This window comes from Phyllostomus discolor, chromosome 3, assembly GCF_004126475.2.
Source record: "Phyllostomus discolor isolate MPI-MPIP mPhyDis1 chromosome 3, mPhyDis1.pri.v3, whole genome shotgun sequence".
NCBI classification, from domain to species: Eukaryota; Metazoa; Chordata; class Mammalia; order Chiroptera; family Phyllostomidae; genus Phyllostomus; species Phyllostomus discolor.
The window spans coordinates 182,249,786-182,262,460 of record NC_040905.2 but is presented as its reverse complement, the minus strand read 5'-3'; the positions used below and the strand labels follow the sequence as shown (position 1 = coordinate 182,262,460).

Here is a 12,675-nt window from a genome sequence, read left to right as displayed (position 1 = left end):
TAATTTGATTGAAATTGATGTATACAGAAGTGAAGCTCAGTGCCTGACCCTCCTAGTTGACCTGAGTTCTTTTAATCTTTCATTTACACTATTTCAAATGATGAACCAGTACCACCAGAAGATGACCCAGTTAAAACTCAGTCCTCTTTACATGTTTTCAAGATGGGAGAAGAATTTAAAGAGGACATTGTGGCAAAGAAGTCTGTTATGACTAAGAAAATGTGGTAGCTTAATGGGTCACATATTACAAAAAGTTTTTCTTTATGCTGGTAGAGCAACTAACAAATTTAACAGTTCCTGCTAAGCGATGCTGAAGCTGCTGCTGACTGACAGATCCCTGAGAACACGTGGTAGGAATGAAGGTCTCATTATAATACAGGTATGGGCAAAAGTAGGTTTATAGTTGTTCATATGAGAAATAATATAGTAATAAGTAATATAAGAATAAACAGCACTCACAACTATAAACTTACTTTTGCCCTGCCCTGTATATCAATTTTCAACATTTCCTAAGTATATCGGATTAAACAAGGTACCTAAATATATGAGCATAATCAATAATTTATTTGATATGTCTCGAACAGATAGACCCTTTTGTATACATCCCAGAAAGTGCGAAAGAAATAACTTGGTAAGAACTGGATAAGAAATCCTGGTGCAAGCCAGAAAGCTTTCAATTCTTTGCTTTTGACAAAAGTGAAGATCCTAATCAAGTTACTAGCTTTCAGATCATTAAAAATGATCAACAAACCCTGGCTGGCATAGCTCAGTGGACTGAGTGCGGGCTGCGAACCAAAGCATCGCAGGTTTGATTCCCAGTCAGGGCACATGCCTGGGTTGCAGGCCATGGCCCCCAGCAACCGCACATTGATGTTTCTCTCTCTCTCTCTTTCTCCTTCCCTTCCCTCTCTAAAAATAAATAAAATCTTTAAAAAATATATTTTTAAAAATGGAGAGCTCTTATTTAAAAAAGAAAAATCAACAAAATTAGTCAATAAATAAATAGGGGAAAATAGACCAATCTTCTGTGGAGAAGAATCTGAAATAATTTATACAGATATCCCAGTCTCTAAAAGATGTAATTTCCCACTCCTTAAAGTGTGAGCTATACCACTGACTTCCTCCCAAAGAGCACAGATGGAGGGGGGTGAGGGGAGAATAACTCAGAGAGGAGAAACCCTAAACACAGAATTTCAACCAGGTATCAAATATTAGTACCAACAGTGATAAATCACATTGACAATATATGTACCCTTGAAATGATATTATGAAAATGTACAGCTGACCCTTGAACACAGGCTAGAGGCACACCGATCCCCATGCAGTCAAAATCTGCACATAACTTTTGACACTCCTAGAACTTAAACTGTGTATCCCTTGAGGAAGACTGATTCCAGGACACCCTCTCTGCACCTGCATATATGCAAATCTGTGGATGCTCAAATCCCTTATACAAAATGGTGTAGAACAATGAATGCATATAGTTGACCCTCCAATCTGCAAATTCCCTAAAATATTGTTTTTTTGAGCTGTGGTTGCTTGAATCTGTGGGCGCAAAACCCAGGGGTACAAAGAGCCAAATGTATATATTTATTTTTTTAAAAATCCACTATTACTGGGCCCTTGCAGCTAAAACCATATTGTTCAAGGGTCCATCAACTGTTCTTTACCTCTGTGGTTTTCCTCCCCTCCACTCATTACCCAAATCTAATAATCAGAAAAGCAATAGAAAAATACAAGTTGGGGGACATTCTACAAAATACTTGATCAGTACTCCTCAAAATTGTCAAGGTAATTAATCCAAAACAAGGAAAGTCTAAGAAACTGTCACAGTTGCCCAAGGAGATATGCCTATTAAATACAATGCATCTTTCATGGGATTCTGGAACAGAAAAATGATAATAGGTAAAAACTAAGGAAATGTGAAAGTATGGTCTTCAGTTAAAATAATGTATCAATATTGGGCCCTGGCTGGCGTAGCTCAGTGGATTGAGCGTGGGCTGCAAACCAAAGCATTGCAGGTTCGATTCCCAGTCAGGGCACATGCCTGGGTTGCAGGCCATGACCCCCAGCAACCGCACATTGATGTTTCTCTCTCTCTCTCTTTCTCCCTTCCTTCCCTCTCTAAAAATAAATAAATAAAAATCTTTAAAAATAAATTTAAAAAAATAATGTATCAATATTGGTTTACTAATTATAATAAATGGAACCATACTAATGTTAGATGTTAATAAAGAAAATTGGCAGTTTCAGGGTATATGGATATATACTATACTTTCTTCACAATGTTTCTGAATATCTAAAACTGTTCTAAGATTTTAATTGATGTAAAAAATGGTAATAATAATAACAAAGAAACAGTAATGAACAAAACCACAGTGAGATACCATATCCACCCATTAGAATGACTATAATTTAAAAAGCACAGACAATATGTGCTCATGAAACCCTGAAGAAACTGGCATTCTCACACACTGCTCGGTGGGAATGTACTACTTAGTGCAGCCAAAAAAGAAACCCATGTTGGCAGTTCCTCAGAAAGTTAAAACACTGAGTTACCATACAACCCAGCAAGTTCATTCCCAGGTATATATCCAAGAAAACAAATACACGCATACATGTCAAAACTTTGTTCTTTGAGGCATTATTCATAATTGCAAAAGAAATATCCCAAATGTCCATCAACTAATTAATGGATAAACAAATTGTAGTATAAGCCTTCAATCGAATATTATTCAGCCGTAAAAAGGAATGAAGTATGATACATGATACATTGAAACATTAAGCTAAGTTCAGGAAGCAAGACATAAAATACTACATATTTTAAGATTCCATTCATAGGAAATGTCCAGAACAGGTAAATCCACAGAGACAGGAAACAGACTGGCGGTTTCCTCGGTGGAAGTGTGGGATGGGGTTGAAGGATAATGGAGTACAAATGCTAACAGGTCTGAGTTTCTTAGGGATGATAAAAATCTTCTAAAATTAACTGTGGTAATGTTTGGACAACATTTTGAGTATATTAAACACCTGTGACTCATACACTTAAAAAGAGGCAATTGTACGGTATGGAAATTGTATCTCAACAAAATTTATTTTTTAAAAAAGACTGACAACAGATCAATGTGATTTTTGCCAGATAACTCAGAGGAATTAAAAGGACTTGGTTTGACTGCTCTATTTATTCCATTATCATATAGAAATAAGGTTTCCTACTAATTGCATCTAATATATACTTAGTATATATAAGGCATATTATTCATTTATATAAAATCAAAGCTGTATTCTGCCTCATTCTAGCAATATAATAATTATTCATGGATACATGAACTAACTGAAAATGTCTACTGATCTGATTAAAAATTCATTTCTAATAACTATTAAATGTAAAAAGTAAAAGTATCAAAAGTATAATAAACTTATATTGCTTTTAATCAATTGTATATTACTAAAATAATTCAATACAGAAGTAAACTTACCTAGGCCTTACTATCTCAAGTAATTAAAGAATATCTATTACTCATTTTATTGTAGAAAAATATTAAAGGATAAATAATATAAGGCTATCAAACAAAAAATTTCAACTATTATATAACCAAAGACAATTACAAGAAATACACAAGTCTTCCAAATCATAAGAAACACCATATTTATATACATAAAACAAAGAAAAAACAATGAATAATGGAAGCTTGTTTTAAAAGAAGCATGTAAAGTCGATTTTCAGTTTGTAAAGAGTAAGTCTTTTCTGTAAAAAGTAGTAAGAATCATAAAATAAAGCAAGCAATCCAAACATGGAAGTCATGAGATCCAAGTCAAATGTAACTTCAGACAATGTAAGAGGAAGGACTCAGACTAGAAAATTCCTCCCAAAGTGAACACTGAGAAACGAGTAACATATGCATTACTGTTCCATAAATAAAACTTCAAAACGATGCACACATGCTACTTAAAGCTCTAACAGAAGACAAAATAACCAAATATAAAAAGGATTCTTTTGTACTTGCTAAAAAATAATATCCACTCTTAAGAACCACTCAAAAACCAGATTATTTCTTATTAACCCCTTACCTGACATTTTGAGTAGGATTCCACCTTTCGGAGGGCAGTTCACCACTCTGTGGGTCATCCACAGGCGGATGAAGAATTGAAATGCATACATCTCCATTCTACAAGACACAAACCACATTCAGTACTCAAAAAATATGATTTAAAAAGGGACTGGAATTTCTTTTCCTACAAAACTTGTTTTCTTATCATTAGAAAAGCAAATAATTCTGCTTTCTTTTCACATTTGGAATCAATGTTAAAGAATTGAACATTTTTTATATTATAAATATTAACTGACCAATCTCCAATATATATTTCTTAGTTAAAAAAGAAACATTGTAAGTCTGTAACACTATCCTTCTAAATAGTCAGAAACAGACAAACTTGATAAATCAAGTTTCAAGAGCCTTGGGAATCAACTTAATATCTCTATTGTCAGATACAAACTGTACGTAAAGTGCATAAAAAGAAACAAAAAAATCTGTCCTTGCTTAAAATCTGCATAGAGATGCTATAATCACCTTTACTATCCATCACTGGTTTTAATGAGTGCAGTTTATATAAACTGAAAATACACCTCCCAACAACTTAATTATAACTCCTTCGGTATATGTGATAGAAGAACTCACCACTACGGTTTTAATTTTTTGGTTTGTACATTTCTTCATCCTCACCCAAGGACACGCTTATTGATTTCAGAGAGAGGAGAAAGGAGGGAGTAGAGAGAGAAACATCAACTCAAGAAAGAAATATCAACCAGTTGCCGCTGTTATGTGCCCTAACCAGGGACTGAACCTGCAACCCAAACATGTGCCCTGACCAGTGATCAAGCCTGCAAACTTTTGGGTTTACGGGACAACGCTCCAATCAATTGAGTCCAAACTAGCCAGGGCTGGTTTGTAAACTTAAATTATAGGACCTAATCCACAGGTGCATTTAATTTAAGTCAAACACCTGGATTGCTTACCATATGCAAAAATAGACTGCTGTTCAACAGAACAGACTGTTAGACAGTCACCTATCTCTTGGTCTGTAAAATGAAAGATTCAAAAAATTGTACTTATTTATTTTTAGAGAAAGGAGAAGGAAGGGAAAAAGAGGGAGAGAAACACTGATATAAGAGAGAAACACCGATTGGCTGCCTCTCCTGCGTATCCTGACTGCACAACCCATGTGTGTACCCTGCAGGAAATCAAAGTGGCAACCTTATGGTTCGTAGGCTGGAGCTCAATCCACTGAGCCACACACCAGCCAAAAAAGTAGACGTGTAACTATATAATGTGTAAAATTCTTATATTTACAACCTAGATTTAGATATACACAAATACACGACCATATTGATAACAGAACTTTGAAAAAAAAAAAGAAAATCAATACCAAATAATGCATTCTAAAACTCTATTACTGTTATTAGCCCTGACTGGTATGGCTCAGCTGGTTGGGTGTCATCCCACAAAGCCAAGGGTCGGTTCATTTCTAGGCTGGGGCACATGCCTGGGTTGTAGGCTCGTCCCGGTTGGGGCACATGTGTGAGGCCCTGATCCATGTTTCTCTCTCACATCAGTGCTTCTCTCCCTCCATTCCTCTCCCTCTATAAAAAATAAAAACAAAAACAAAAACCAACCTCTATTATTGTTAGATGTCATGAGAAAAGTGAAAATGCATGACAGAAACCAGGAGAGAAACTAGGTGTATCTGGACAGCAGACACCTAAGAGGTGGGTATGGAAGAATAAAAGCCTTAATGGCTGAGGAACTGTGACATGGGCCCTTAATAATTAGTATAATTTTAAACAACCCGAAGGAAATTTGGACATGAGTTTGCCTGGAGAAATAAACCAACATCAGAAAAGATAGGATAAAATATAGTTGGGTGGTTGTATTTGCTTTGTACTGCTACTGTAATGAATTACTGCACATTCAGCGGCCTGAAACAACTCAAATTTATTATTCTTTAGTTTTGTAAGTCAAAGCCTGACACTGCTCTCACAGAGCTAAAGTCAATGTGCCTTCAGCAATGCACTCCTTCCTGGGGGCATTAAGAATCCCTTTCCTTGTCCCTCCTAGTTTCTAAAGGCCACCCACATTCCTTTGGTCTTGGCCCTCTTTCTCTCATCCTCAAAACAAGCACCGTATTTCTATGGGACTTTCTTTCAAAGTCACATCTCCTCTTATTCTCATTTATGTTTATGCTGGGCCCACCTAGATAATTCAGAATAATTTCTTTATTTTAAGGTCAGCTGATCAGCAACCTTGATTCCCCTTTAATATGTAACCTAATATATAATAATTCTAGGAAGTAGGAGTGGACATCTCTGAGGAACCATTAGTCTACCTACCCAAGTGGCAAAGAACCTAGTTTGAATAAAAAATAAAAGGCAAACAAATTGGAAAGGGAGAAATAAAACTATTTTCATTTGCAAGTGACAAAAAACTCCAAAAATCCACAAGAAAGCTACTAATAAACAAGTAGAGCTAATAAAGCAAATTCAGCAAAGTTGCAGGGTACAAGGTCAATACTCAAAAGTCTGTTTTATTTCTATACACCAGCAATGCACACCCTAAAAAGGATATTAAGAAAACAATTCCATTTACAACTAAAGGAAGGTTAAGGACTTGCACACAGAAAACTACAAAACATAGCTCAAAGAAATTAAAGAAGACCTAAATAAATAAAAGAACATCCTGTGTTCATGGGTAGGAAGATTTCATGTTAAGATGAAAGAAAACATTCCCCAATTTGATCCTACAGATTCAACATAATACCTTTTTGTAGAAACTGACACACTGATCCTAAAATGTATATGGAAATTTAAGGGACCCACCATAGTTAAAACAACTTGAAACAGAATAAGAAAGTGAAAGGACTCCCATTTCCTGATTTCAAAACTTACCACAAAGCTACAGTCATTAAGACAATTTAAAACTGGCACAATGGGAGACATACAGACCATAAATTCACCTATACAGCTATAGTCAATAATTTTTGACAAGGATACTAAGTCCATTCAATGGGGAAATAAGTTGGGCTCCTACTGAACACCACATACAAAATTAACTCAAATGGAACAAAGATCTAAGAGTAAAAATCATAAAACTCTTTTTAACAAAACGGGTAAATCTTCATGACTCTGGATTTGTTAACAGATTAGATGAGACACCAAAAGTATGAGCAACAAACAAAAAAGTTTTCATTTTGATGAAAAACTTTTATGCCAAGGACATTATCAATAAAGTGAAAAACCTAAAAATATGTGAGGAAATATTTGCAAGTCATATATCTAATAAGGATTTACTATCCATAATATATAAGGAACTCCTAGAAGTCAAAGACAAAAAGACAAACTAGCCAATTAAAAAACGGACAAAGGACTTTAACAGACATTTCTCTGAAGAAGACATATAAGTGGCAATAAGCACAAGAATGTTCAACATCATTAGTAATTAAGGGAAATGCAAATAAAAACGAGGTATCAATTTGCCTTCCCTTAGGATAGCCAGGAAGGAAGGAAGGAAAGAGGGAGAGAAAGAGAGGGGGAGGGAGGCAGGGAAAATAAGGGTGTATCCATAAGCATGTGAAGAAACTGAAACCCTCATATATTATTGGGGGGAACTGACAAACTGTCTGTATGACAGTTTGGCAGTTCTTTAAAAAACAAAACAAAGAATTACTATTTGTCCCCACAATTTCACCCCTAGGTATATAACCAAAAGAAGTGAAAAAGGTACTTAAATAAATACACATGTACACATACATACGGTCACAGCAGCACTAATTATACACCCAAAAGCCTATCAATAGACAAACGAATAAACAGTGATACATACACAATGGAATATTATTTGGCAATAAAGAGGAATGAAGTGCTGATATATGCTACAACATGGGTGAACCTCCAAAACATGCTAAGTGAAAACCATACACAAAAGGTCACAAGTATCATTTATGTAATTCCATTTATATGAAATATCCAGATAGATAATACAGAGAGAACAATAACTGGTGGTTGTCAGAGTCTAAGGAAAAATGGAAATAGAGAGAAATTGCTTATTGGGTAAGGTGTTTTACACTGGAGTGATGGAAATGCTGTACATATAGAGGTAGTAGTTGTACAACAATGGGAGGATAGTAAATGCAACCGACATGGCTTCACATTAAATGGTTTACTTTAGCCCTGGCTGGTATAGCTCAGGATTGAGCGATGGCCTGCGAACCAAAAGGTCATTGGTTTAATTCCCAGCCAGGGACATGCCTGGGTTGCAGGCCAGGTCCCTTAGTAAGGGGCGCTGGAGAGGCAACCACACATTGATGTTTCTCTCCCTTTTTCCCTCCCTTCCCCTCTGTCTAAAAATAAATAAAATCTTAAAAAAAAATAAGTGGTTTATGTATGTGAATTTCACATCAATAAATTATTTTCAAAAGGAGGAGGAGGAACTCTGGCCCCTGGCTCAGTTACTTGGACCATCAGCCCATGTACCAACAGGATGCGAGTTTAGTCCTGTCAGGGCACAAGCAGGAGGCTCCAACTGATCAATGAGAAACTGATCCATGTTTCTCTCTCCTCCCTCCCTCCTAAAAAACAATAAAACATGTCCTTGGGTGAGGATCTAAAAAAGGAGGGTGGGGAGAAATGAGGAAGAGAAGGAGGAGGTAGAGGAGGGGGGAAAAAGATGATGATGATTATAATAATGGGAAAGTTCTAGGTCTCCATAAAGGCAGTTCTATAATGTAAAATGAAGCCTATTTTACCATGGCCCCATCCAAATCCAATTACACTGAAATCTCCAGTATTATTTTTAACATCACCACATGATTCTGATATGCAGCCAAATTTGAGCACATCACTGCCTAGAGAAACTTCTTACCCATATCTTAAATTTAGAATGCAGAAGACCTGCAAATCCATGAACATAATCAGAAAAATATACATTAAATCCTGCTTGGCACAAATTATTGGGCTGGCCAAAAGATTCATTCATTTTTTTCCTATAAGATGGCTTTACTAGTGCCTAGTGGCCTTTAATTTCATTTGAAAGTATCTTCTTAGATTGTATTGTGATACCTGTCATATCAGTGTGCATAAAAAAATCAAAATTGGTGAATTTTGTGTACCAATTTTAATATTAAAGATGGAAGAAAATACACATTTTTGGTATATTATGTTTTATCATTTCAAGAAAGGTTAAAACTGCAACTGAAATGCAAAATAAGATTTGTGCAGTGTATGGAGAAGGTGCTGTAACTGACTGAACACATCAAGAGTGGTTTGCTCGGTTTTGTGCTAGAAATTTCTCTCTGCACGATGCTCCATAGTTAGGTAGACCAATTGAAGTTGATAGCAATCAAATTTGAGACACTGAGAAAAAACAATGTTACATCATATGGGAGATAGCTGACACACTCAAAATATCCAAATCAAGCAATGAAAATCATTTGCACCAGCTTGGTTATGTTACTTGCTTCGATATTTGGGTTCCACACAGTTTAAGTGGAAAAAAACCTTCTTGACTGTATTTCTGTATGTGATTTTCTACTTAAACATAAGGAAAACATTTCATTCTTAAAACACTGTGATGGGTGATGAAGAATGGATACTTTACAATAATGTGCAACAGAAGAGATCCTGGAGCAAGTGAACTTCACCACCACCAACCACCCAAATGCCGATCTTCACCCAAAGAAGGTATTGTGTTAAATGATGGGACTGGAAAGGAGTTCTCTATTAAGAGCTCCTTCCTAAAAACCAAACAATTAATTCCTTCAAGTGCTGCTCCCAATTAGACCAACTAAAAGGAACATTCAAAGAAAATCATCTGGAATTAGTCAACAAAATGCATAACCTTCTATCAGGACAACACAAGACCACATGTTTTTTGATGACCAAGCAAAAACTGTTACAGCTTGGCTGGGAATTTCTGATTTATCCGCCATATTTACCAGACACTGCACCTTCAAATTTCCATTTATTTTAGTGTTTACAAAATTCTCCTAATGGAAAAAAAATTCTATTCCCTGAAAGACTGCAAAAGGCACCTGGAACAGTTCCTGGTTCAAAAAGATAAAATATTTTGCCTTGGCTGGTGTAGCTCAGTGGAATGAGCACGGGCTGCAAAGCAAAGGATCGACGGTTCAATTCCCAGTCAGGGCACATGCCTGGGTTGTAGGCCAAGTCCCTGGTATGATGCACATGAGAAGCAACCACACATTGATGTTTCTCTTCCTCTCCCCCTCTCTTCCTTCCCCTCTCTAAAAATAAGTAAATAAAATCTTAGAAAAAGAAAGATTACAGAGTTCATGCCCTGGCCGAGTGGCTCTGTTAGTTGGAACATTGTCTTGTACACCAAAAGGTTATGGGTTCAATCTCCACTCAGGACACTTACCTCTGCTGCAAGCTGGGGCCCCAGTCAGGGGCATACAGGAGGCAACTGATCAATGTTTCTCCCCTCCGCCCCCTGCCACCCACCCAATCAATGTGTCTCTCATTAAGAAACATACCCTCAAGTGAAGTTTAAAAAATAAAAATCATTACAGAGTTGAAGTACCTTGTTTCTAGTTCTTTAACAACACAATACAAAAATAGACTTTGTCTCACCTAGAAGAATAAAGAGCAGCTAAGGACAAGTAATATATGTTTTAAGTTTTCAATTACACACTTTGTTCTAAATAAAGCCTGTAGTTTACTTAATAGTTTTGGTAAACACACCATGGTTGTTTATAACATATTAACATTAGAGGAATCTGAGTAAAAAAAAAAAAAAAAAAAAAAAATATATATATATATATATATATATATATATATAAACTTTCTGTACTGTTTTGGAAACTTTTTAAGTCTAAAATTATTTCAAAGTAATTTTTTAAAAGAAGTGGGTTTAAACTTAATATTTTTAATATGCTTTTTAAAACTCCTAGACAGTGAAATCAAAGCATTTTAATAAAAAAACTACTCTAAATGTTTTAGGCTTAAAAATTTTGTATTTAAAATTTATGAGCAAAAAAAAGAAACAAAAAGAGAAAGAACTCATGGACAGGACAACAGTGTCAAGACTGCCAGGAGGAAGAGGGTGGAAGGAGGTGGGGGATGGTATGGGGGGATAAATGGTGATGGACGGAGACTTGACTTGGGGTGGTGAACACACAGTACAGCGTACAGACGATGTGTTGTAGAACTGTGCACCTGAAACCTGTAAAACTTTGATAACCAGTGTCACACCAATAAATTTTTTTAAAAAGAAAAACTAAAATTCTTTTGAAATGAATTAAAAATAATGAAGTTAAGCAGTTTGTGCTAGGCTTGCAAAATCAGAGAATGCAATACTAAAACTTTATAATCAATTCTAATGTGATTTCTGTGGCTTCATTATTTGATTCCTGGGGAGAATAACCATTAAAATAAATTCTCTGAGAAATCAAAAAAAATACCACACAGGAGCTCTATGAGCTAATTCCACTAAACAAAGAAGAGAATAACAATAATCAAAGAGAAAGAGATATAATATGTTGGATGATCAAAGCAGTACCAACTAAGCTACCCATTTGTTTTACTATCTGAAAAAAATTTTATTGCTATCAAATAAGGGAATAAATCCTTATTATAAAACATCTTGTTATTTCAATGATTCAAATATACTTCCTATCAAAATATACCCCCTGTAAACATAATGAGGTACATGGAGTAAAGAAAGACCATATAGGTGGATAGCATGAGAGAAATGGCAGAAAAAGACAGGTATCTGAAGGTTAATTAGACTTCTGGCCAAGATGGAGGCATAGGTAGACACACTGTGCCTCCTTGCACAATCAAAAGGAGTACAACAAACTTAAAAATAGAAAACAACCAGAACAGACAGAAAATCAAACTGTATGGAAGTCTGACAACCAAGGAGTTAAAGAAGAAACAATCATCCAGACTAGTAGGAGGGACAGAGACGGGCAGCCGGGTGGACAGGACTCCTGGCAAAGCAGTGACTGGCGGACCTGGTGAGGTGGTGGCTGGCAGACTGGGTGGTCCCACATTCAAGAGCAGATAAAACCAGGAAGAACAGCCAGGGAATGAGATAAGCAGAGCAACCCAGGGGTCCAGCACAAGGAAATCAAGACTCAAAGCTTCTGACTGAAAACACCTGTGGTGGTCGAGGCAGCAGTGGGAGAAATTCCCAGCCTCATAGAAGAGTTCATTGGAGAGAACCACAGGGCCCTAAAATGTACATAAGCCAGCCTACTAGGAAATCAGCACCAGAAAGGCCCAATTTGATTGTGGGAAGCGGGGGAAGTAACTGAAAACCGGCAGAGATCAGAGCAAGTGGCCCTGTTCCCTCTCCAACCCCTCACCCACGGAGAGTGTCACAAAACAGCAACTTGGGTTTTCTCGCCCCTTGCTACCTAACAGGCACCACAAGACCAAAAAAAAAAAAAAAAAGGACCAAATGAAAGAACAAATTGAAGCTCCAGAAAAAATACAACTAAGCAACAAAGAGACAGCCAACCCATCAGATGCACAGTTCAAAACACTGGTAATCAGGCTGCTCACAGACTTGGTTGAGTATGGTTGCAAATTAGAGGAAAATATGAAGGCTATGCTACGTGAAATGAAGGAAAATGTACAGGGAACCAACAGTGACGGGA

At 36.4% G+C, this 12,675-nt stretch overlaps 1 protein-coding gene across 2 annotated transcripts in view; it reads right to left on the bottom strand.

The window, feature by feature from the left end:
- Positions 1–12,675, bottom strand: part of UBE2R2 (ubiquitin conjugating enzyme E2 R2) — a 98,902-nt gene that overhangs the window by 7,951 nt on the left and 78,276 nt on the right. For both annotated transcript variants that reach the window (XM_036021838.1, XM_028511742.2), the window contains exon 3: positions 4,072–4,169. In XM_036021838.1, the coding sequence (XP_035877731.1) occupies positions 4,072–4,169 (98 nt within the window). The remainder of the gene's footprint in view (positions 1–4,071; positions 4,170–12,675) is intronic.